Consider the following 27,204-nt stretch of genomic DNA (forward strand, 5'->3'; position numbering starts at 1 on the left):
TTTTCTTCAGCTTTCCACCTTCAGCCCAAGCTGCTTTATGTGCTTGTGCGCTCCCTTGGTAAATAATTGTCTTTTGCTGTAATAGATTTTCTGTAATGGCAGGAGTCATCTGTTTAATTGTTGCACCAAGAGTTTATGGAGGGAGTCTATCCCCTTTTCTTGTAGGTTTTCTGCATGGTTGTTGTCTAAATATACTAAAAGAAACACCGTGCTCTGGGCAGATAAGATAAGAATCCTACCAGGGAAGCACAAAAAAGAAGGGAAAGGAGACTTTGCATGTTCACTCTGTCTTGATATCCTCAACTGTGTGCACTGAGGCTTGCTGAAGGGTAGCTAAAAGGTGCTCACAACTCTGTGTGGTAGGGAGTGAAGAAGGCTTCTTCCTGAGCAATGGTAAGTCTTGGGCTTCTCTTAATAAATCTCATCTGAAGGTGAGTAACTCTGTGGTGTGGGAAGAGCAAATGTTTCTGTCACCCAAAGGTATTTCATGTCCATCAGGAAGAGACAAGGGTTTCTTTGAGAAAAATGGTCTTCTGCCATGTTTTGAATACCTGTCAGAGTTGAAGACTTTGAGGTGGCTAAGAAATAGCTGCAGAAATCTCAAAAGCATGAGTGTGAACTGCTTTTTCCCCACATGGGACAGCAAGCAAATAGCAGCTCTTAGAAGATAACACACATATGCCTCCTCATGTAGCACACCATTCTGTGGTAAAAACTGTCAAAAGACATAATGCTTGCCAGCACGCAGACAAAGCAATCATCTTGTTTGTTGAAAGGTTAACTCTTCCCAGAAAGAAGTGTGGTGGATTTTTAAAGCATCTCAGACAAGAAGCTGGAGCTCAGCACAGGTGTTTATAAGAAGAACTATACATTGGTCACCAGGATTATCTTTACCAGACCTTTCATTCTACAGGTGCCTTCTCTGATTGTTGTTGTTTTTTTTGGGGGGGGGGAGGGGGTTAGCATTCACAAGTCAGTCAAGATGGCTTTGTCTTTTTTTCTTCCTTGTCTCTAATTTCTTGCATGATAGATGTGGTTGCTCTTGCCTGTCTTCTGTTGAGTAATCTTATCAGCAGAAGAATTCTGTGGTTACAGATAGGGTAGGAGTAATGTAAACACATGGAGTTTTGAATTGGTAAGCAGAAAGCACTATGTTAAATAATCTTACTCTAATCTTGTTTTGTATCTACAGCTTTAGTTTATGAAGTGCACTGTAGAAAAACAGTTAGTTGGTGAACAATAGAATATGCTGGTTTTGTAATTTCAGCATATGCTGTATTCTAATCTTGCTACCTAGAAGAAAACAATGTTTCATGTGGTTTTGAAAATAAGTATTTACCCTGTATAAGCTAAATGTATATATATATTTACATAGCAAATATACAAACTCTATATACTTATATGTATTACTATATTTTTAAAACTTTCTTTGGAAATGGTATCTCATTCTTTGCTGGTTTTTTTTTTTTTGAGAGCTGAGTAGCGTGTGATTAAGTCCACAGTAGCAGCATTTCATTTTCATTCGTGTTTTGACAAAATGATCTAAAACGTATTGTGTTTTACATAGGAAAGTAGACCAAAAATTGTCTCTTGAAAAATAGACTTTATGAATAGAGGAAGACAGATAATGAATTAAACTGACCTATTTTTGTTATCACCATGAGCTTTAAGACCCTAGAACTAGTAAGTCTCTTCTGTCTCTAATATATGAATAAAGTTCCCATTTTCAAGTCCACTTTTCAGGTTTCAGGGAATAAGTCATTGTATGTGGCTAGGTGAAGGAGATGAAAATACTCTTTGTATCTGCAGAAGTATTTCCCTTTTCATAACCTCATTTTTGAGGTTTGACCTCAAAGTTTGACCAAGCTGAGGTCATATGCTGAGGGATTCATCTTCCTCAGTCCAGTGATTTGATGAAATAGTCTTCCATGTCTTAATTTTGAAACTAAATTTACTAGAATTTAGGATATCAAAATTTCAAATGTAGATTGGCATGCATTTAAAAAAAGGCAAAAAAAGGTATTTCATATTTATAAAATTGGATTTTAATAAAAGCTTATTTTCTTTAATGTTGCTTTTGAAAATAAACCATAAATTCCTATCCACTCTAACTACTGACATTGGAAGAGGCACACCAGACCAAGGCATCATAGCAACCATGAAGTATAGACTGGGGGAAGGTTTTCTGAGGTGGTAGTAGATACAGGGTATCTCTTGTGAAAACAGATTAGTAATTCTTGCTGCTAGTAGCTTTTCATCTGCTTAGATAAATCACTCCAGCTTTGTAAGTCTTCCCAACATTGAAGGTTGGAATGCACAAAAGCAAGGGGAGCCTTTGAAAACCATCTTAGTTTTATTCAGACATATTTTTGGATGCTTCTGCATGTGCTGGGTGAGTTTTACTTGAGCATTTTAAAGAGTAAATTTCTGGCCATCAAAAACAAGTGATAGTGATGTTGCTTTGGGTTTATTATCAATGGAGATGCCTCCACCTCAAATGAAATAGATGGTTAAACTGCTATTGAGGAATCCATTTCTTCCAATTAATGTCATCATCTCTTCTTGTTCTCCTAGATTTCTAGTGGCTGATGATAAGAAAAATGTGTTGCTGAGAGTGTGCTATTTCTCCGTTCGTATTTGCTGTGATATTTGTGAGACAGGCACTAAACCTAACTGATACAGGAAATAAATAATTCGGGTGGTGGTTGTCAGTGAGAACTCACCTGGTGTCCAGGCTTTTTTCACATTCTTTCACCTGTTCTTGATGCCTCTCATCATGAAAGGCTGTCATCTTGTTTGAAATCTGGTACTGTTGGGTAGATCCTCTTTCAAGACTCTGTCCTTTCAAGTTCTGGGTGTTCGCAGGAAGCAGTTATTAGTTCTTCAGTAAGTCTCTTATGTGGTACTCCATTGGATTTTTCTCTTCAGAAATAAGTGGATTGGGAAGTTACCTGTACTGTAAGCTGTCAGGCTGATGTCTGCAACACTCTTGACTGGTTTTGGGAAAAACTGACTAACTGAGCTTGTAGAACATGGCAAAAGGCTCTGCTGGTGATTGCCACCAGCCAGGAGAAAACTAGCTGGATTCAGTTCCATCCCAAAAAGGCTGGGTGAAATATATTTTGATCTGTAGGAGGGAGAAGGTGAGTGTTAGCCTTGTGTCTTGTCATTGTTACTGAACTAGTTTTAACACTATGCCTTCTCAGATTCCCACTGGTTGTTGTCAGGATGTAGGGTGTCCACTTGTGTGGGTTAAAGCCCTACTCCTGTGGAGGTACTGGGGTTAGAGCTCTGTGGGCACCATCCAGAAGCATTTCAGCAGGTCCATTGGAAGTTAACCTCCATAAAGGTTTTTCTTTGGGAACCTGTCAAGAATAAAATGTTTCAGAGCAAACTTTTTCCAAAAGAAAGAGTGTGTAAGTCAAGAAAAAAGACTAAGTCAAGGAGTAAACATAGCATTTTCTTTCCTTTTCAAAGGATCAAAGCTCCCCGCAGCCCTGCCCAGCCATGGGCCCTGCCGAGCTGGTCCCACCTATGAGCCCATGTCCCATCCCAGCCTTGACCTATCCCCAGGGAGGGTGCCCAATGCTGGGCTGCATTCTGTTACTTTTACTCCCTTCATATATGTGGGGTGGCCCTGGCTGGTGAGGCTCTGCCTGGCTGCCCCCGAGGGGGCCCTGGCCAGTGCTGTGCCCTGGCCAAAGGAGTACCCGGCACAGAGCCAGGTGGGTGGCTTATCCCCTCCTCACTGACCAATGGGGCTGGATTTTGGATTTGATGACAGAAGATTGTCATGATTCGGCTCTTGCTGTACATAGCAATTCCGCAATAAATAATGAAAGAAGTGGGATGGAAATGATGAACGTGACACATTGCTTGTCAGTACTATGTGTTTCAGGAAAAGCCTTACTTGCAGAAAACACAGAAGAGAAACACTACTAAGGCTCAATCTTTGCTGCAGAACAACTCGTATCTCAAGTATTTCTTATCACCAGATTCTTGTTATTCTAGGTTAGGAGTGTTTTTATTTCAAGTGCAAGCCAATTAATAGCTAAAGACTTAAGTGTGAGCAAATACAGGAATCAGCTACCAACACAATCGCTCGGTACCAGTGAGCCATCCCTTCGTAGAATCACAGAATGGTTTGGGTTGGAAGGGACCTCAAAGATCATCTAGTTCTGACCCCCCTGCCATGGGCAGGGACACCCTCCACTAGACCACGTTGCCCAAAGCCCCATCCAACCTGGCCTTGAACACTTCCAGGGAGGGGGCATCCACAGCTTCTCTGGGCAACCTGTTCCAGTGCCTCACCACTCGAACAGTAAAGAATTTCTTCCTTTATCTAATCTAAATCGACCCTCCTTCAGCTTAAACCCATTACCCCTTGTCCTGTCACTGCACTCCCTGATAAACAGTCCCTCTCCAGATTTCCTGTAGGCCCCTTCAGGTACTGGCAGGCCACAATTAGGTCTCCCTGGAGCCTTCTCTCCTCCAGGCTGAACAACCCCAACTCTCTCAGTCTGTCCTCACAGGAGAGGTGCTCCAGCCTTCTGGTCATCTTTGTGGTCCTTCTCTGGACTCATTGCAACAGCTCAATGTCTGTCTTGTACTGGGGCCCCCAGAGGATTCTTCACCTGTAACAATTAAGGCTGACTAGGATGACCCAAGGCATGAGCCTTCACAGAGGAGCAGCCCTGTTCCCAGTGCTGAGGCAAACCGAGTCATTCTGTCAAGCAGAGCTAGATAACCTTTTTAAATCTGGAAATGTACTTGCATTTTGGTTGCCAACTCAGTGTCATATTTGAATTGCACTTGAGTCCATGAGTGTTAAAAGCAAGTCACCAAACCAATATATTTTAAAGACTAAAAGGAACAAGTGGAGCTAGCTTCTTCAGTCTTCTCTATTCTAGCCTCCCAGTCCCCCTGTGTGTCTCATACACGCTGAAATCCAGCAAAAATGAAATATGACAGATTCCTTTCTGTATGTGTGTAGAGATGAATGATAGAGAAGGTAGATTCTTCTGAATTTTTTTTTTAAGTAACTGACATGTGCACTGAACTGCTTGTATTTGAGTATTCAAGAATTTAAATATAGAATGGAATCTTTAACTTGGAAATATGCTTTTAGGGTGGGTTTTGTTTTTTGGGGTTTTTTTTCTTTCTTGTTTCTCAGTTCACAGTGGTCTAGACAAGATTTAAAAAGATATCCAGTGATCTTGATCTCAAATTGCATGTAGGTTGAGTAAAGCTGTTAAAAATTAGGACAGCGTTGCTCTTTGTGGAGCTAATACTACATTTTCTGCAACTAGATTTATTCTGATAATGTAATGTGAAGTAGTCAAAAGCTCTGCTTTTTCATATTGTACTTCTCAATTTGTTTTGAAAGAAAAATAGTGTAGTGATTAAATTTGTAGTACAAATATCATTTTGATTATGCCCTGAAATGAACAAAAGAAAGTCAGTATTTGGAACAAGACATTCTGTATTGTTGGAAAGCATTCTGTGTTATGCTGGACATCGTTATGATGTGAGTATTACATTCATTATGTAATGGAATCTTGTCTTTTAGATTCAAAGAATATTAAAAAAGAGAAAGATGGAAAGAATCAGCAGGCAAACAACCCGTCTTTAAAAAGTGGTAGGTATTGCAGCTGTCAGGTTATTAGTTAAGGTATCCAAAAAGAAAAAGCATGTATTTGGATTGTACTGTCTCCTGAGGCCTTATTTATTTATTTATTCTTTCAAACTATTTGGCTATTACTTGGTGGGTAGCTAAAAACATACCATTGTTTTTGTTTAAGTCTGTTAGGAAAATATGTTTTCGTATAGAAAATGATGGTTGAAACTGCTTGACTTGAGCCTGATAGTTTTACTAGCCAAGAGAAGTAGTCTTTGTGTATATAAACAAAGACGCTGTGTAAACATTAACTTTTTTTAGATCTTTACTGATTGTCTGTTCTTCTCATCGTGTATTTCCCAGTTTCATGCCTTTTCTGCTGCAGTTATCTTCTCTTTCCTTAATGTGTTTGCTGGTGCCGAAGAAAGGATTATCAGTTTAATAATCAGAGTTTTTAGGATTCCTAACTGGATTAAATTGCCTGGGATTCTAATTTTACCTTAAACAGATTCTATTTTCAAATCAACTATGTTTTTACAATAAACTGAGGAAACTACACACTAGCCAGAAGTTATCCAGTTTCTTATTGAGCTTAGACAATCTCTGTTATCCTCAGCAGGTGCCATAGGGCAGCACATACATGGGATTACTGGCAGTTTAACTTTTGTGGGCTGCAGTGAGAGGGCAGCAGCATCCTTATATACCCTTGTATGTTCATGTTTGTTGCTTGAATTTGGGGCAGTAAGAAATGTCATGAATACTGTTGACTGAAGTAGAAAAATCTCTTCAGGAGTCGTTAGTTAATTCTCGATAAAATGTCACTGGGTTACTTAAACTCTCACTCTGCTTATATTTCTGTGCCCTCTGACTCCTGATTGATGGTCTGGTTCAGAGTTTTTCTTGGGTAAAACTGGTGGAGGAGTTCCTTACGAGCAGTGTCACTGAACAAACATGCCGAGATGCTAACACGGTAGTTGAGGTCATGACTTTGCATAAAAGATACGATACCCTGTTACCACTAGCCATAGTACAGCTTTCTGCTGTTACATTTGCAAGGATTAATTCTTCCATTTCTTGGGATCCTAGCAGTCGTCTTTGTTTTTCTTGCCTGTTACTTTGAGACAGGAAAGGAAGTGTATTTGTATCTTGTTTTCCCTCTTCTGCAGTATAAGAGGAGGTCCAGTAAAACTGGACTCAGATAACATGTCTGTGTTTTAAAATAATGTTGTCTGACATGACAGACGGAGCTCCATAAGACCTGCCCCCCACCAGCAAAGTGCTTTTCATATGTGGATAAGATAACCATATTTCATGAGTTGCTGGAAAATGTCCCTGCCTCCTCCTGCGGTAGAGAGCAATGTGTTGAAAAAGCTTTGTGGAGAAGCAGTGCTAAGTAGGCAAGCCTTATTCTGTCATCTGTGTTCTTCCACTCAGGACCACACTGTTAATCTAGTGTCTGAGCTCTGAATTTACTCATGAAATCTAGACTCAGCTCTCTCAAACATTTAGAGAGGAGTGCCTTGCTCAAGATCATGCAAGATCTCTGATTTTCTATAGATGGGATAATAATTTTTATCCTGTGTTGTTGCTGCTTGTTGGTGGCAAGGAAGAAGAAAGAGCCTCTTAATGCTGGATGAAGAAAGATATCTTACAATGCTTGGGATAGCATCCAGGAAATGTCCAGAGTTTTCAGGGAGATGTATTATAGGAAAAGTTGAAGAGGAGTGGACAAATAGAGACGTGAGAAGAACAGGTGAAAAAATAGACTAGAGTAGGTAAAGACAGGAGGAGAAGAATTCTAATTGAATGATCACAACATATAGAAGGAGATACAAGGTATAAAGCAGGATATGAAATATCTTAAACTACTACATTTGCAGGAGTATATAAACCAACATTAAAAGGAAACCTCAGCTTTGACAAAGAGAGATTGTGGGATGAAGACTAGGAAAGATACGTCTCTGTGTAAAAAGGTCAGATGCATGCCAAGGGAACCTAGGCATGAGATAAGAAGACACAAAGTGCTCCATCTGCTTGAACAGTGTTTAGGCTATTGTGATACTTTAGTTAACTAACCTAAATAAACCAGAACCTTAAATTCTACCTATCTACAAGTGACACTTAACTCATAGTTTAAATCTTCAATTTAAATTTTGTAAAACTTTGACTTAAACTAAACCGAAGTATTAAGTACAGTAGAAGAAGACAGGAGCACTTCAGCAAACCGGGCATTCCCATATTCATGAGAGCAGATAGGGTGCCTCCAAGAGTGTTGAGGTAGTTGACTGATGTCACTGTGAGGCTTCTCTCTGATTTTTGGAGAGATTATAGTGATTGGGGAAGTTTCATGATGACTGGAAAAAGGTGAACAGCATGCCCAATGTCAAGAAGGACAAGAAGGGAGCACCTGGAGAATTACAGGTTGGCCTACCTGACTTCAGTCTTCAGCAAGACTATGGAGAAAATCCTCCTAGAAGCCATTTCCAAGCAAATAAAGGACACAGATGAGGTTAGGAACAGCTGAGATGGATTTCCCAAGTGTGAACCGTGTATGACTGATTGCCTTTTGTGATAAGTGATTTTGTAAACAAGGGGAGAGCAGTGGATGTTGTTCGTCTGGACTTCAGCAAGGCTTTTTCTGTACGGTTTCTATAGTGTCCTTTCAGCCAAACTGGTGAGATGTGATTTGGGTAGGTGGATGGAAAGTTGACTGGACTGCCAGACATGCAAAGGCCACCTGGCAGCTGGTAGCTAGTGGCTTTTCTCACAGGTCAGCACTAAGGCTAATGCTATTTTATGCCTGACAGATGGGGACAATGGGACAAAACACACAGCCAGTTTGCGGGCAGTATTTAACTGGGAGGAGCAGGACTGCTCTTCAGGTAGACCTCCCCGTTCTAGAGAAAGGGACTGACCGGAACCCCGTAAGATTCAAAGGCAAAGGGAGAGTCCCTGCTGCACCTGGGCAGGCTGGAGCCCTGCAGCAGCCCGGGGGAGAGGCTGGCTGCCTGGAAAGCAGCTCTGCAGGAAAGGCCCCGGAGTCCTGGCAGACAGCAGGCTGAGTGTGAGCCAGCAGTGTGCTCTTGTGGTGAAAGATGTCAACTGCATACCGAGTCCTATCAGCAAAACTGCAGGCAGCAGGCAGAGAGAAGGGATTTGCTTTTTTTTTTTTTTTTTTTTTTTTTGGTATTTGTTAGACCGTATGTGGAACACTGTGTTCAGTTTTGAGGTCCCCAGTGTACAAGGAAGACACTGCTATACTGGGGCAAGCTGGCTGGTAGTCCACCGAAAAAAGTGAAGGAGCCTGAATGCAAGATGTAAGCAGAAAGCTGATACTGAAACCAGAAAAATGGTTTCTTCAGCTGAAAGAAGAGAAAGCTTACGGGAGATTGTCTCGCTGGCTTCAATTACCTGACAGGCACTGTAAAGGGGACAGAGCCAGGCTCCTCCAGAGGCGCAGTGGGTGAGAAGCAACAAATACTGGCTGGAGCATGAGAAATTCCTACTTGACGGAAGGAAAAAAAAAATCTTCTGAGGGTGATGGAACCCTGGAGGAGCAGGAGGCTGGACTGGAGACCTCCTGGGCTCCTTTTTAGCTTGAGTTACTTTGTGATTGGCAGGTTTGACAAGAAGTGATAGGGTATTGATACAGCAGTGCAGAGAACACCAAGGGTCGTTGCCCCATGGGTCATTGCCAGTAATGCAAGAAACTATGGTATAAACTTATTTCCTCCATTTTTAAATTAGTCAGGCTATTTGCCTGTATTGTTTGGCTTGGATAACTGTTTTAGAGTCTTGCTCGTGTGTTGGTTACAAACTGTTTCTTTTTTCTTTCTTTCTTTTTTTTTTTTTTAAACAAAAGGTCCTAGTTTCTTTCTGGTGTGGGTTCCCCCCCACCCCTCCCATTTCCAGTATATGCTGGTTTGTTCTTCAGTGTAAAAATTTCCTGTCTAGTTTTCCCTTTGCTAGTGGGTTATGAGGTTGTGCTTGTTGCATAATGGGTTTTTCTTAAGCTCTTTAATTCAGCCTGCAGGTTTAAGTGGAAAGAGAATGTTAAATCATTTTGTGCAAGCTAGTTTTCTTAAGGATTTCTGTTTCTCAGGGGTTGCAAGTTTTCAGGGGCTTTCGAATTAGAAATATATATAAAACTGCTTCTTTACCTGTGCACACTGAGAATACAGAGAAGCTTTTTGTGTAGAGATTTTTTTTCAATGTGATTATCTTCCTAGACATGCATCTTACATGTTGCAAACATACATTAATCTCATTTCTATGACTGCAGTAATTAAATGATAATTAGCAGCATCTGAGAGCTTGGCTTTAATACAGCATATCTTCACAGGTGGAGAGATTCTAATTTAAACTTAAGGTCATTTCTGCTTGATGAAAGAGACTTTGATATCCAGGATTTTAAGCCAAGAGTCAGGCAACATTGTTTTCCTTTTGGCTTTATCTGTAGCTGGCTGTTTGTGTTACGTTAAGTGTCTTTCTAATAAATAGTCCCTGGAAAAGAACCCAAACAACTGTTTGTTTCCCTCTGGACTTTTGGGTCATTCCACCAAATTTACAGTCCTGTTATAACAATTGAGATAATTTGGGAAATGTTGGTATAGAGAGATATTTTTTTCAGAGGAGGTGAACGGGGCTTTCTCCTGGTGAAAGGTGCTGCCTCTGAAGTATCTACATTTATATGGTCCTTAACATAGTAAGCCTCTGATTCACGATTACAGCTTTTACATCATGTTAGATCTGAGACAGCTAGGATGTAGCTAACACTTTCTTTTTGCTAGATTTAATGTTATTGAATTGGGTACTTTAAAGATTACGAAGGTAAACTCTGATAAAAAAACCCAAACAACTTTTTTTCTTTTCTCTTTTTGAAATCAGAAGTCAAGCTGAAGTGGCAACTTAATTATTAGACTCAGAATAATTTTCATAAGATGAAGCTTTGCTAGCAGTTCATTGTATTTAATTTTTGCAGCCTCCTTGCTCTGTCAATGAAAAGAGCAACAGATCTGGCGACTACTTTCTGGAGAAAGCTCTGAAGAGCCATTTCCTGAGCATACCTTCCTGAAATACAAATATCTAACATATGCTTAAGTTCAGGTACCCTGCCTTTTGTGAGTAATACATAATCGATGTAACTCTATAAATGTGTCAATAAAATTTTCATTCCCAAATAGGCGGACTTCCAAGATGTTGTATGGAAATGTCTTTGTTACCAGCCTACATGCAGTCCAGACCACGAAACTAACAGCTTTTGAGATTTTACTGACTTGTTACATAGCTAACAACCACATGGCCTCCGCAGTGCCAAAGACAAAGCACTCACTTTAGAGTCTGTTAGGCCAAAAAAAGAGGATCTCAGCAGGCCAACGGGGTAGTTCTCTCCTGCTTGAGGCATTATATATTTTCAACTAAATGCTGTGCTAATGGAGGCAGACTCTGGGTTTGAGCCACCACGCAGCCTTCAGAGAAGCAATGTGTGAGTGCTGGAAAGTGCTGCTATTTTCTGATTGTTTCTTTGCTTCTCCTCTCTCCTGAAAATTGCAGCGATGTGTTTAACTGTGCCCAGTGGCGTTTCTGGAAGGATTACTGATAAACCCGGTGCGGTCTCTCCATCGTCACCAACGATTTTGCTATAGACCGTGTGAATGGCCGTTGTTGAGCCGCTGGGTGGCATCACTGCATCATTTTGGGGTTCCTGGGTGTTTTACTCTTCAGCAGCATCAGAAAGATGCCAGCTGCCCAAACAAGAAAAATAAGTACAAGGGCTCACCTCGATAATTTAGGAACAAAAACTCTAGCTGTGCCATTGCAGTTTTTCTCTTGCGCTTTATATTAAGTAATGTTTGCTTATATCTTTGATGTTAGTACTTCATACTGTACCATTCATGCAAAACCGCTAACACTGATTAAATCAAACGTAAAATATATGTTCACCCATGCACATAAACAATGCCAATGTTAACACTGGAAAAAATACCATGATTCTGTTGCTGAACATTGCTAGAATATTTACCCTACAAAGAGAAACTTTTCATCTGAAGTCTGATAAAGGAGACAAAGATGCAGTTGGAAGGCTGTGCTAATCCTTTTGCTTTCTAGTGGACTGGGGATAGTATTCTCAACATATATTTCAACAGAATCTATGTGTCTGTGTTTTTCAGCATGTATCATCTCAGTACTCTTATGAGGTTATTGTATCAGTCCTGCTCTTAGGGGAACTAAGGTACAGAAAGGCGAATGTCATTTGTACAAGGATGCTTGGGAGTTCCTTATGCACAGAATTGAATCTAAATAGCCTGACTTAGATCTTTGTATGTGGGCCACAAAAAAAAAGAAAAAAAAATTGGGGAAGGTTTATATTGATTTTTATATTGATTTCGCCTATTGTGTGATCACCCCTATGAATTAATGGTACTCTTAAAGCTCCTTCAAGGGTTGTATGTTTTTCAAAGGTGGAGTTTCCATTTGAGAGTACTCCTGTTCTTGAAAAAAATGTATTCTGCAAGATAGTTGGGGTTTTCTGTCCCTTTCTTTCCCCACCCCCCTTTTAATTTAAGTTCCCTTTAAAAACTGTCTGTATGGTCTTTTTTTATCTTATGTCTTCCAGAACAGTTTAATTGGGATGATTATCTGAAAGAGACTGACTCAGTAGCTGCCCCTCTACATTGTTTCAGACAGGTATGCCAGATACTATTTTGCAAGTGTGTGTGTATGTATGCATGTTACAGGGTGATCCTAGAGCAACTTTTATATTTAGAATGCTTGCAAACTTCCCATTTGACTTCTTTTGATCTCTAGTTATCAGTAGCTTACAGTTTTGGCAGCTGCTAGCTGCTGAAGTTTTTCATTCTTGGTTTCTGCCTCAAGCCAGACTTTGGGGTTTCATTAAAATTGTAGCTTTGGACTCTGTTTTCTTTAAAAAAGGGGTAGTTAATAAAAACAGATAGTCTTATCAGAGTTCAAAAATATTTTCTACTTTTTTCAGTAATCTTAGAGGTACCATGGTTTTAATGAGAATTAAAATCTGGCTGATCCTCAGAAGAGCCTTTCTCCTGCCCCGTTTCTGAAAGAGTCCTTTCAATTCTGGCTAGCTACAAGATACGCGTGTCTGTCTAGCAGAGTTTGTACACCACTTCTTTCCTGGATCTCTCAAATATGTTTGATTTTGTCTCTTAGCAGAATGCTTTTTACCGAGGAGTAACAGATATTGAAGTTAAAAAATCAAGGGGAATGTATGGGACTACAAAGCAAATATTGGATTTATCATGAAGGGTGTTTAAATGTATTATTTTATATTGTGCCCTACAAGTTTACCTCTTGCCTGAACATTTGGTGTGTATTTGCAGATGCCGTTTAAATCTGCCATCTTGTGTGAGCTAATGACCTCTAGGTATTCAGCCCACTGGAGACTGAGCTGACCTCTGCAGGCATCTTTCTCTCTGTATAGGGAGCTGGGGCTGGTATTTTCCCAACTTGAGGAATATCTTAGTTGTGAGAAGTTAAATAGGATTAGTTTTGGTCTGTATGCCTTCACTGCGTTAGGAAGATAGGTGCTGAAGGAAGTGGATAGTTCAGGTCGATAGAACTGTATTGTGATGAGTGGTGCATGTCTAGTTTAGTGGATTGGGCACGTTCAGAAAGGTATCTTCTAGGGTTTGTTGGTAGTCTGATGGTACTGTAAATGATACTGACCTTCAGTGGGGACCAAACAAAAAGCAACACAAACAGAATAGTCTGAGGAGGAGAGGAACTGTCACTGAGTGAGTCTGAAGTAGCTGCAGGAATGGAGAACAGGAGAGAGAAATGCAGGTAGTAGCATTTCCTTGTACTAGATCTTGAATCTCAGCTTGCTCTTTGCAGATGAGGATAAAAGACAAAGAGCCCCTCACATGCTGTTTTCAATGAGAGATGGCTAAGAATAGCATAGCTCTGAGTCCATAGCTCTGAGTGGAGCTTCAGAAATTAATTCTACAGTATGTGTTTTTCATAGCGGATACCAGCTCAAGGCAGAGACCTCAAACTCTGCTTGGGGAGAGGCAGAAGGCAGTAGCGTATCCTTGGATCATTCTGAGGTTAATGCCATACCCACGGACCATAAACCACCATGACCAGAGTGTATGTTCCCGAGAGATGTAGCTACTGCAGAAGGCTGCTCAGAAGCCTTTCTTTATGCCTTTGTTGTATCTTTCTCTTCCCCACTAATGCTCAAGAGGTCCAAACTGAACAACTGCATAACACCTTAAATAAAGATCTTCAAGTGACGTGCATTGACTGAGATAGATAAATCCAAGTGACCTGGATTGCTTAAGGAGTTGGAAAGAAGAGCTTTAATTTCTGTGCATAGCAAATTTCAAAACAATTTACATATGCAAACTTTCAGTTTTTGTAGGAGTTGACCTTTAAGTAGAAAGTGATATGCAATGTTAATTAGTGCAGAGCTAGCTCCTCTCACTACATAATGTTTGCAGGTTTTAGAAACTAAAGTGCTTGAGCTTTGTGTGGGACTAATCTGACTTTTAATGGGTTACACATGAATTGTACGTGTCATTATCACTCTGTGTAATGCAAAGAAATACACTATTGTGGCCAGCCAGAAAGCAAATAGCAGAGAGAACCTTAATTTGACAATTATATCCAGAATTTGTGACCTGTGGGAATTCTACAAAGTTTAAATTTTGTAGTAATTAAAAGTGACCTGGGGAGCAATAAATTAAAGCCTCTACCATAAATTAAGGTACAGGCACAGACAGCTAATGGAAATTGATTAAAGTATTTATCTTAATCTAGAAGGTATTTTATCTGTTGCTCTAAGTTGTTTTTAATTACTACTTCAAATTTCGATGCATTCCACGTCCCTTTCTCTCACCCTGAAACTTTTTTTCAAGTGGCTGAAAACCAAAAAAACTCAGTCCCTTGTGTTTTGAACAGAGCTTAAAGCAAGGCTGTTACCGAGCGGGTTTTGTTATTTTGCTGTAAGGACAGACTGGCATGGTGGAATTACCTTTTTAGTAGAAGGCCTTGAGTTGTTGTTATTTAAACCAGCTCACCTTTTCTACAAACAAGCAAACAAACTCCCCAATTTCAATTGCCTTTCATGGTTGTAGAAAATAACAGCTTGACAAGCAATATCCTGAAATTGAATTGCCCTTTAAATTTAATATGCTCAGGCTCCACTTTCAGCCAGCCTGCTGTCTAAATGCAGCATTGGCAGATGCTACACTCAGCGTTCACTGAATATTACTCGCCTCTTTGTCTTTTGGGCTTGGGCTACTCCAGGGTTCCCACTGTTGATCTAGGGTGTATTGTAAATAGTGCACCTGCACACCATAGCAAGTAGAGCAAGATGTGTTTTAAAAATTAAATGTGGTAGATACTAAATATCACCAGCACCTGTCGCAGTAGCAGATTTCTTCAGCCTTTTCCTGCATACCCAGACAGATAAATGCACCTTTATCTGCTTACTATGGGATCCCTGCCTGACCAGGTCAGGAGAAGGGACATATGAATCTTGTGAGCATGAATGCCCATAGCTTTGGTTTTTCTACCTGCCTCCCGTATTAGGATTCAGATTGTGATGGTCTGGGTAGGATGGGATAGCTACTGGGTTTAAATGTCATGGGGGGAAGGCTGCCTACAGTTCTTGGCGTCTGTGTTCAAGAGCAGCTTTGTACTGGAACAGTTGCAGAAAAGGGCTTCCAGGGTGGTAGAGAATAGTCATCCTCTCGCAAGAGAAACTTCAGTGCTTGGCTTATTTAACTTGTTGGAAAAGTACTGAGAAAGGGTCAGTCTGCCCTCTGTAAATACTCTGTAGATTTTGTTGTTATTTGCAAAGGTGCAAAAAGAAGTTAAATGATAATGTTGGAAAACATTTCCATTAATAAATTTAGGCTGGAAATGAGGAGACATCTAAAGAGAATAATGAGAGGCATTCAGTCCCAATTAGTGTTAATAAAAAGTTTTGAACATCATTAGATGATGTTATTGCCTGTGGTACTACAGTAGGCAACTGATCACACTGTGATACACAATCTCTGCCAGTTGATATATGAGTAAAAAATATTCTTCTTCTCTTTTGTGTATCTTTTAGCTTGTGACAAAAAGTTCTGCTCAAAGACCAAGTTGCACTCATCACATTTCTTTTCCCTGTGCTAATTAAATTGGCATTTCATTGTATGTGTATGAATATATTCAGTTCTTTATGAACAGGCACAAGCTGCAATTTTTGTCTTGGCACAGAAGTTTTATGTGACTTTAGGAGTTTCTCTTTCTGTAAAATGCAGTTAACGCTAACTCCTTTTTCTGTCGTCTTTGTGTTGTAAACTTTTTTGATGCAGAAACTCTTTCTTGCTTTGAGCTTTTACAGTGTTCATATGTCATGTTCATATCTTTGCCAGGATTCCCTTGTTACCCTTAGTGTGCTTATAGTTTAAGAAATCAGTATGTTTATGCAGTAGGAACATCAATTATCTGAAATGGTAGCTGTTGGTAGGTTATCCAGCTGCTTTTTCTGACTTGCTGCTAAACACTCCAAGTTCAAAGGCTTCTTCATATTTACCATTTTGTATATGTTTGGATGTCTGAAGGCTGTATATTGAACTGGCTGGTAAATTTAACAATACTAACAGCAATAAGAAAGTCTTTTACCTTTTATTGTAGTCTAGAATTCCACCTACGAACGATTTCAAAGTTGGTATGAAACTGGAAGCCCATGATCCTCGCAATGTTACCTCCGTTTGTATAGCTACAGTAATTGGAATCACCGGTGCCAGGCTAAGGTTGCGCCTGGATGGAAGTGACAACAAAAATGATTTTTGGAGGCTTGTGGATTCCTCGGACATACAGCCCATCGGGACTTGTGAAAAGAAAGGGGGCATGCTCCAGCCTCCGCTTGGTAAGAAACAAAGTTTCTGAACTAATTAACGTGTGTGGAGTATTGCTTTCATGAAGTTGATTTTACCTTTTTGTCTTGGCAAATTCAACGGTACTAACATTTCACCCAACCATTATTTAATTGAAAAAGAGGTAAACAAACTAATTCAGGCTAAGTGAATTGTGGCTTTTTCTTCTTTTTGGATTTCTTTGACATGAGCAGAATCATTAGTTTGAGTTCAGTTTTGTGTTTTGTTTTTTGTTTTTTTTTTTTTCAATAGTCCCTTAATATTAAATGGGAGTTTCTGACAGCTTTTGTAATGATGATATACGCCATCATCTGCCCATTCTATAAATGTTCCATTATACAGAACCTGTCTGGATACAACATTTTCTTGCTTGATGCTGTGCGTGCTCCTTTTTAGTAGACCTTCCTAAGAACTGGGGAAAGCCAACTTGCCTTTTTGCTCTGCAATAAGTCAGAGCAACTCACTAGAAGGCGCTCGCTCTTAACCAACCTGTGAAATGCTCAGCAGGGCTGCGGGAGGTGCTTCACTTCAGGGCAGGCCAAATGGTTTCTTGGGCACTGAGCAAATTGGTTGTGGTGTGGGAAAGGCAGCATAGGGCGGGTTAACGGCAGTATTGCAGCATTCTGCTCTGAGGTAGGAAAAATAGTAAACTGCAAGCTTGTATTGCTGGTGATTCTCATCTCCTCACATCGACACACATTGGGGGGGGGTGTTTCATCAGGTGGTTGTGACTCGTTTGTGAGCAGGACGAATGCTCATGAAACAAGGCATAGCTTTCCTGTGCTTAGAAATAGTATGCAGAATTTCTTTTGCCTTCCATGAGCAATATGGGTGACAATGTTCTGTGTCTTCCCAAACTGAGAAATAGTGCTTGGGTTAGTCTTATCAAGGAAGTTTATTAAATGGGGAACAAAGGAATTCCTTGCTATATGATGAATAGTCAGAGGTAACTTTGACTAATTACTAGGGGCACAAAAGTGTGATATCACCTTTCTTTGCTGTGACTAGCCTGTCTATTTAGATCTGTATTCTTGTACCATATTTGTTACAGGTTAAACTTCTAGGTGTGGAAATCTTTAAAGAAACACATTTTTCACATTGGGCTGAAAATGGTTCTGCTTTTAAAAAGGAGGAAAAATAATGACCAAAATTTATCTTAACTCCCCCCCCAACCCGTCACAACAGCAACACCCCCTCCCTGTTATCCTGTTATGTTCTGTAATTTTTAGAAGATACAAGCAATAACATTTTTAACATAAGAAATTAACTGTAAGCAGAAATTGATTAGTGCTGGTTTCCCATCTTATGATTACAAACCTACTTGTGGTTTGGTGTCATCAATAACTCTTATAGATTTCTCATCAGAGGTATAGTGAAGATAGGTATGTTTTCTCTTAGTAGCCTCTCAAAAACCTTGTCATCCCAATTTGTTAACAATTTTCAGTTCTTCTGTTTGAAGGATGAAGTGAAAAGTATCATTTCACTACAGTATGAAACTTGATTATGTTGTAGAGAGGCAAACAGAGACAGGAGCATAACCATTAAGACACTTCACATAGGCTATAAGGGTAGATTTTTGTGCTGTTGTGCTGCTTTGGGAACACAAGAGCAGCCATGTGACTAGGGTGCCAGTCTAGAAAAATATTTGGGATAGATAGAAACAGCTTGAGCCCAGAATGGCATGCTTTCCTTCTTTCCTGTGGATATATAGAGGTTTTGAATGAAAGCACTGGAAATTTTTTGCCACCTGGCGGGAAAGATTCTAATTGTTTTGGGTTTTTTTTTATTGAGAAGTTATTCAGTTTAACCTCTCTGAAGTTCTTGGTATAATCTTGTAGAATGAATGCAGTGATAGCAGTGTGAGAGAGGGTTGTGACAGAGAAGAGTATACCTATTCCTTCAGCTACACGTATGTACAGTGTTAAATATACGGCTTCAGTTCAGGAGCACAGTGCTCTTTACATGTGTTTCTGAACCAGTCTGATGCATAAACCAACCCTGGTTATGTATAATGGGGGCAGTCGATCCATTAAGAAGAGAAACTTTCCACGACCGTCAGTAGAAAGGCTGATGCTTTCTCTTCGGATACTGTTTCTTGCTCCTATTCGGTCAGGCTGCGTGTAGTGCAGCACCTAACAAGCAGCTGTTTCCCTGCACCCAGGCATGTAAGTTTTTACCTGCCCTCCGAACAATTGCTGGTTATTCAGAAAAGAATGTGAGTGCCATTATTTTGTCCCTCCTGCCCTAGATTTTTCTAGAGATAGGCTAAATTCCAGCAATCAAACATTCTGGCATACCTAGATAAATTTTTGAAAAAGCCTTTTTGGCAGTTTTACAGCATCCTGTTCCTGGGCAAAGGTGGGAGGTAATTGGGTGTATAATTACCTCCTGTTAGACATTTAAGCAACTGATTTTTTTTTTTTAAATTTTTTATTTTTCTGAGTGGTAGGGAACCTTCTGGATACTAATGTTCTGCTTCTCTCATAATAACTAGCTAAAATAGTCCGTCCTACCTGATTTTTACATAGGTTTAATTATGCATGTTACATAAGGGTTTTGAGAAAGTGATTAATGTAGCAAAGGGTTCCTGTTCTACGCTCTGTTTTTCATGGGTGAGCCTTTTTTGTCGAGAGCTTAATGTTCTCAGCAAATTATGTCGCGGATAACATTTTCTCTTGTTTTACCAGGACAACTTAAAAGCCAAATGAAGCTAATTGAAACTGTTGCTTAGTTGTCATTTCTCTGTCTTGCGTATCTGTCTTTTCTGGGCTAGCTGGTTAGGAATATTGTGTTTCAGTAACCATGGTTATTTAGATTGTATAAAGACTCTGGTATCAAACCAGGACTGATAATCAGCTCAGCAGTCCTCAGATTATGATACCATTTATCAAATATGAGCTTTGTATTAATTTAGGTATTGTATAGGTAGTTCCAACTTGAAAACTGTTTATTCAAATGAAAATAGCTTAAAGGTGCTAGTTAAAGAACCATTATAGCATATAATCTAATTTTAGATGACTTAATGACTTAACCGATCAAGAATTGCCAAGATGTTCCACCTTTCTAGTTACATTTTTTTAAGAGAATTGTTGAGGCTCAGTTACGAGGGAACTCATCAGTTCCTGGCACATTCTGCTACTATTTGCTTTGTGGAAAATTTTCCAATTTGCTCTATTATGTCTGTTTTTCTGTAAAACTGTGCCAGATGTATAACTGCTGAAGAAGCAGAAAAAATGTCCACTATGTCTGTTATCTTGCTCCTTACTTTGAAACATGCATTTGGAAGGGACAGAAAGCAAAAGGATTTTTGTTTTCTTTTATTTTTTTAACTGGAGAGTAGTTGATTCTGAGGGAAGATTATCTTGAATGAGAATGTTTTCAGCCAAACATTTGTTCTGCTTGAATAAGGTAGTTCATCTAAACACATTTAATTGGTGTTTGTGCCTTTTATTCACTTGTTAATGAAAAATATTAAAGTAGAAATGTCTTCCAGTTTACATTTTCCAATATGATACATGCATTTCTTAAAATTACTGTATTTTTGTGCTTCCCCGTTATGTGTTGGTTTTTAAGGCTATTTATTTATTTATTTAATGGAGGAGGGAGAAGAAACTGATTTTTTGTCTGTGGTCTGGTAAAAGAATTACAGGAGTCTCAAAAAGGTTTCTCCTTGATAAATGAGAGAAGCTGGAGCAGAGGATGTTGTTTTAGAATGAGAGCAAAAAGGAGACCTGAAAGGTAAGCTAGGCGCTTGTGCTGGGGAAGTTCCACTGGACCAGGGGCTGTGTGGGACAACCTTAGGCTCTCCTGTGCGAGAGCTGGCATGTTGTTAAGTCTTAGACGTTTATCTGTAATATCACAAATTATGACAAGTGATTCTGCAGGAAAGTCAGTCAGGATGGACATGCATTGCACGGCACTGACAGCAGCCCTGTTGTTCCTTCGTGGCTACTTTTATTTTGGCCAAGTCCAAAATGGAGGGAATGAGGGGTTACTAAAACAGACTTTATATCCTTCTCCTCCTGTTTTATTTTACAAACTGAAAGTAGGCCTATTTGTTACTTAGGGTTCCAGATGAATGCGTCTTCTTGGCCAATGTTTCTTTTAAGAACTCTCAATGGAGCTGAAATGGCACCTGCAGCATTCTTCAAGAAGGTAAGAAGAAAGAGACTGCTAGTAAACAACTTTTACCAATTGTTCTGTGGTTACATTTTTTTAATGAGGATGCCAAGATATTACCCTGTTGTCTACAGCATGGGAAGGCAATACCATTATTTAAAATGACTTTGAACTGGATTGGCAAGCTACAAAGCTAGACAGGAAGCGACCTGCTTCTAGTCCATTGGATGGGCATCTCTTTTCCTGAGTGGAGACTTTATGGTGTGTTATTTAGAAAAGTTCTGTTAGCTCACTTTTTTGTGTCTCATGGATTTAAGATACAATGTATTTCACGTTTCTTAACAGCACCATATTCATGTGATTGCACACAGGAGTAAAAAGTATTTGGAGGGAATATAAGCCATTGGAATACCGTAGTGCTTGGAAAGGTTTTGTTAAACATTTTCATTAGGCACATACTCGTAATTTAAAATGTAGTGAGAAAGCAGTTGAAAATAACAGAAAAAGCTGTTCAGTTTTTTAACCATGACACTTGTGAAATATGATAAAGAATATTAAAACAACAATAATATTAAAATGACTTATTGGTTCAATTTTTTGTCGGGGTGGTAAAACCCTGCTGTCACATTGAATGCCTTCATTTCTGAGGCTGAGAGTGACATTTACAAGTCTGTCAGCAAATCAAACAGTTGGGTTCAGACCTGCAATCGCATAGCTTGGGTGTTAACTTTATATAATTATATATAAATTTTTAATATAACATTACATAAATTTTCTGAGGCATGATGAACCTTGCTTTCCTGTGCTAGCCTACCAGCACATCTGGGATGGCTTTTGGATAATGAGGTTCCTGAGGCTGAGGTGGTAATTCTGGTTCCATCGGGTCACAACTCCTGCTGTGGGGGTACACTTATGCTGGTCACGTTGACTTGATTTTTGTTTTTCTTTTGTCCACTTGGAATTGGTCTAAGGCCAACTGAGTTAACAGAGGCCTATAAATAATGTCCAATGCTAATGAATTTTTCATGGATTAATTGGGAGGTGAAGCTTTTACCAGACAGTTATCAGTCCCCAGAAATATCCATTCCCTGCAAACCTCCTCCTCTTTATTAGCATGTAATAATTTCATTTTAGTGTCTTGCCTGTCTTGCTGCTCAGACATAATGTATTGGGTGCAACCTATTGCTTATGTAAATACTTTTTGCAGGGCTTTTCTGTCATGGAGAATTTTGCTAATTCCCAGCTGTGTTTGTGGGAACAGAATCTAGATTTTTGTACTACAGAAAAGCAAAAGCAAATCTGAAAGATGAGTAAATTACCTTGAATGTCTTCTATAGCTTTTTGACAGTAGTGAGTATAAGAAGTAAGGATATTGAAGAAAAATAGAGGGTTTTCTTTTTTATTATTTTTAAGAGGCCATAGAAATACAAAAATTCTACCACTCTTACTTTTGTAGGAACCACCAAAACCTGTGCCAAACTGCTTTAAAGTTGGAATGAAACTTGAAGCTATAGATAGAAAGAACCCATACTTGATTTGCCCAGCAACCATTGGAGATGTTAAAGGAGACGAAGTTTTTGTTACATTTGATGGCTGGAGAGGAGCATTTGACTATTGGTGCAGATGTGATTCTCGAGATATTTTCCCAGTCGGATGGTGTAGCTTGACAGGAGATGCATTACAACCACCAGGGAACAATGGTAAGATGACTAATAATATTGCTCAATTATTTTTCCCCTCAATTACAGCAGAATTTTAAAAACCAGCTGGCTGTATGCAGATAAGACTGAAGATTTGATTTGTGAGTAGCTGATGAGGATGAAATGTTGTTAAATTTTCTTTATGTAGTTTAAAGCTAATAGGATAGTTTCTGGGAAACAATTTTTGTCTCTTCATAGTAACGCTGGGAACATGTTTTATTTAATAGTGTTAGGAGGGCTTTTGATAATCTTTAATTTTTTTGTGCTTGTGAAAATTCTTGGACTTAAACTAGATTTGCTGTTTGTGTTATAGCTAGTTAAATGCTCCTGTTTAATGACAATAATATATTTGCTGCAGCAGCACTTTATATTAATCTAATGCTAAGAAAGTAAAGTAGTTTTTGCTTCTGTGATGACTGAAGCTTTAAACTATATATTTAGTGTTTCTTCTTTCATACTTGCAAAATTCTGTCTTGAAGCTGCCTATTCTGAATGCTTTATCATCCTTACATCTTTAAGGAAGTTCGTACATAGGGCTATAGAGTCCCTTTAATAGCCACTGTGCTTTATAATGTACAGCTATCTACCTTTGAAAGAAGGGAAATGGAATAAAGAGGGATATCTCTGAAGGTAATTCCTTTCCTACTCTGGGGACCTCTTGTCATGTTTCTCTAGTGTAAAGCTTTTCTGTCAAACTGTTTGGGGTCTTCTCACTCCCTTCAAATTTGACAGAAAGAGACGTTGTTAAAGAGGAAAACCATATTTTAATTAATTACTTTAATATTGTTGACCAGAATAATTTGTTCTTATGGTAAGCATTTTCACAGCTGGTGTTAGGTGAGTAGGAATGAGTAGACTGGTATCACAGAACTCTCATTGGAAGTACCAAAGGAACAGAAGCAAGAAGGCAAGAGAACAGTCATGTTTCCTGTCCTCTCCATCCCCATTGTTTTTCCTCAATCTTTTGCCCAGCAGGTCAAGAACATATGGAAAATCTCAGTGAAATTAGTTAAGGGTACCTCTGCATCCGTACCCTCACCTACCTGTCTGCAGTTACTGCCAGTGGTCACAGTACCTGTAATCTAGTTTAGTCCATTTTGGCAGATTTCAGCAAGGGAGCAACTACATGTGTACTGGCAGATCCAGGGTGATCTGACAGTACAAACATGCAGTGAGAAGGCAGGGGGAAGTCAGATGAGGACAATCTACATTCAATCAGAAGTCATCTAATAGGTACCAAGCTGACCGCAGCCTTAATGTTTCTGTGCTCCCAATTTGTAAAGTGTCTTTCTCAGCGTCTTCAGAAGGTTCACCTTGTCTTGAGAAATCATCAATGAGATGTATTATTATGGTAAGTTAAGTTAATTGTGGTGAAATAAAATGGCTTTATATAAAAGGGGCTGTGTAAGTAAGTGATCTAAAATTTTTAGAAGATATTTTTGTGATAGTTTAGATTGTTGAGTCCAATTGCATTTTCTGGAAAGAAGTACTACTAATATGTTTAGTCTACTCCATTTTCAGAGCTGGAAAACCAGCACGATTTTGAGATAATATGTACAGATTTTTTTCTTGCATGTTCTCTCTTGAGAGAGATCAAAGAGTTGTTTAACAATCAGTAAAGTTGATTATGCATTCCACTTGTTCAGGTTGTGGTTTAACCTGGCCAGCAGCTAAAACAACCATACTGCCGTTTGCTTACTCCCCCCTACCCCCCACAGTGGGATGTGGAGAGAATCGAAAAAAGAAAGAAAGAAAAAAAAAAAGTACAACTAATGGAGATAGAGACAGTTTAATAGGACAGAAAAGGAAGATGATAATAATAACAGAATATATAAAACAAGTGATGCACAACACAAATGCTCATCACTCTAAGCTAATGCTCAGCTACTGCCTGAGTCACGCTGCCTCCCAGCCAACCCCCAGTTATATACTGAACATGACATCATAAGGTATGGAATATCCTGTTGGCCAGTTTGGGTCAGCTGTCCTGGTTGTGTCCCCTCCCAGCTTCTCGGGTGCCCCTCACCTTCTCATTGGCAGGGCACTATGAGAAGCTGAAAAGTCCTCAACTGCTTAGCAACAACTAAACCATCAGTGTGTTATCAACATTATTCTCATCCTAAATCCAAAATGCAGCACTATACCCGTGCTGCCAGAAAGAAAATTAACTCTATCCCTGCCAAAACCAGGACACCTATTCAGGTATTTTTATGGATTGTATTGCTTTGTTGTGGAAAAACAGTAACACTTGAAGCATTAATAAAATCTGAAGCAAGGTTCTTACAGATTCGTAGTCAAAACTGAGAATTTTGGACATGTGATAGAAACTGGGGACAGAGAGTTACAGGCTGGGTATTTAATTATTTTTAATTCTAAAAGTGAGCCCAAAATTTGCAGTTTTATTAAAATTGCATGTGTTCCTTTTTCTCCCCTGTTCTGAGCATAAATAATTTGTTCTTTCAATTTTGCTTCATGTGCTTATTTTTTATCTGTTGTTTGTGCATGCTATACGCACTTGTCAAATTTACATAGCTAGATGAAATATTTTTTGCTCTCAGGTTATGTTTTTCACTGTTATTTGATCACTTTGAGCCATTAAAGAACTGTAATGATAGTCCTTTATTAAGATGTAAATAATAGCTTCAAGGAGAGTGTAATCAAGTCATTTCATTTCTGAAAATATGATAATGTTGTCAGGATTCTTCATTAAGTCACATTAACATTGACTATTCCTGTTAAGGAAGAAAGTATGACAGATACTATATTGTAGAGATTAATTTGAAATATTACGGTATTATTCTGGCCTGGACTTTTTTTCTGCAGGTTCGTTTAGTATATCTGCCTTGAATTACCACATTAGAAAGTGAAAATAATTGACAGAGTGTGGCTTAGATTTCAGACTGAATATAATGGGAAGTATTCTTGGTTTTTGTAACTACTTTTTCTGAAAGCATATAAATGTGTTAGATCATTAGTTAAAGGAAAAAAAACCCACCCAGATTTTAGTGACCAGTCAAAACCAATATCCTGCAATCTAAGATTGAAAATGATAAAAGATGCTTTAAATTTCATCCATACCCAGGACAACAATTTCCTGTCATGAAACTTAGATCTTAGGGTCTAATTTAGGGCTTTGAGAGATGAAATGCAGTAAGCGAGACAATTTGAAAATTAGGGAAGGTTTTTTTCAGCTGTCTTAGCCATTTTGGATGCCCAGAGAGAATGTAGGACCTCTGTCATGGGAAGTTTTTAAGAACAGTTTAAACACAGGCTTCTTAGATATGGGTGAATTTATTCAGAACAGATTACATGGTATGTTTAGTCTTCTATAGCCTTATCTTCTGTAACTGTCATTGGTTTTAGGAAGTTAAGCTCAGGACACAATTAATAGAAGATAAAATAGAGAAGGTAGATGAAAAGTTGTTTCAGACCAACTGTTCTTAACATTCAGGCTTTAATCTTTGTGTTGATGTTTTGTCTTTGGTTGTTATCAGTGTCCTGGTTTCAGTAGGGATAGAGTTAATTTTCTTTCTGGCAGCACGGGTATAGTGCTGCATTTTGGATTTAGGATGAGAATAATGTTGATAACACACTGATGTTTTAGTTGTTGCTAAGCAGTCAAGGACTTTTCAGCTTCTCATAGTGCCCTGCCAATGAGAAGGTGAGGGGCACCCGAGAAGCTGGGAGGGGACACAACCAGGACAGCTGACCCAAACTGGCCAACAGGATATTCCATACCTTATGATGTCATGTTCAGTATATAACTGGGGGTTGGCTGGGAGGCAGCGTGACTCAGGCAGTAGCTGAGCATTGGCTTAGAGCGATGAGCATTTGTGTTGTGCATCACTTGTTTTATGTATTCTTTTGTCGTCGTCGTTGTTACTGTTCTCTTCCTTTTCTGTGCTATTAAACTGTCTTTTTCTCAACCCATGAGTTTTACCTTTCTCTTTTCAATTCTCTCCTCCATCCCACTGTGGGGAGGGGAGTGAGTGAACAGCTCTGTGGTTGCTTTAGCTGCTGGCCAGGTTAAACCGTGACAATCAGAAAATGTGTCTTAGGTGGACCTGGCTCAGTGTCAGGGTCTGCGTGCAGTGCTGTGAAGTGTAGTGTTCAATATTTATACCAGCAGAAGCTGTGCTTAGCTAATATTATAGTTTGTTTCCTCAGAAATATCTCTGATAGTAGTAATTTGTTATGTATGGTTTGAGAATGGTGCTTGATGTTGGCTTGGCCTGCTGGCCCAAGGTTAATATTTTCAGGATACAATAGATTGTTTTCTCTGTGTGTCTCAGTCACATAAGTGCTTTTAGAGATGTCTTGTCACTTGAACGTCAGTGTGAACTATAGCTGGTGAAGGAAGTTGGCATGATAGTGTCTATGCTGGATCAATCTGAAGGGCCATCTGCTCTAGCAGGCTTTCTCCAGCAGTGGCTGAAAGCAGATGTCTGAAGAAAAGCATAAGCACATAGGAGGGAGGTTTGCCAAAGTATTCCTAATATCTGGTGGTCTACAGCCAAGCACCCCCCAAGCCCAGAATAATGCTTCCATGCTGAGTACCTCCTGGAGGAGTTTGATCTATTTTGTTCAGTTATATATTTTGGAGCCATCTGAACTTTTAGCACCTACGACGTTCTGTAGTAGGGAATTCTGTACTTGAGCGTATGTTCTGTGGAAAAGGAGATACCATTTTTCTTGTTGGTAGTTTCATTTGTTGTCTTCGTGTTCTTGCACTGAAATATCTTCTTGTACTTCCACTACTTGTACAGGAAGAGACAGTAAATAGTTATTCCCTAATTGCCGCCTTCATATCCATCACAATTTTGTAGACCTATATTCTAGCTTCCCTCACCTGTCTGTATTC

At 39.3% G+C, this 27,204-nt stretch overlaps 1 protein-coding gene across 1 annotated transcript in view; it reads left to right on the forward strand.

Moving 5' to 3' along the window:
• The window catches only part of SCML2 (Scm polycomb group protein like 2), a 75,884-nt gene that overhangs the window by 14,222 nt on the left and 34,458 nt on the right, over window positions 1–27,204 (forward strand). Inside the window, exons 4-8 of the mRNA XM_054838167.1 lie at window positions 5,570–5,638; window positions 12,234–12,304; window positions 16,283–16,517; window positions 20,591–20,679; window positions 22,100–22,343. Coding sequence (XP_054694142.1) covers window positions 5,570–5,638; window positions 12,234–12,304; window positions 16,283–16,517; window positions 20,591–20,679; window positions 22,100–22,343 — 708 coding nt within the window. The remainder of the gene's footprint in view (window positions 1–5,569; window positions 5,639–12,233; window positions 12,305–16,282; window positions 16,518–20,590; window positions 20,680–22,099; window positions 22,344–27,204) is intronic.

This window comes from Grus americana, chromosome 1, assembly GCF_028858705.1.
Source record: "Grus americana isolate bGruAme1 chromosome 1, bGruAme1.mat, whole genome shotgun sequence".
NCBI classification, from domain to species: domain Eukaryota; kingdom Metazoa; phylum Chordata; class Aves; order Gruiformes; family Gruidae; genus Grus; species Grus americana.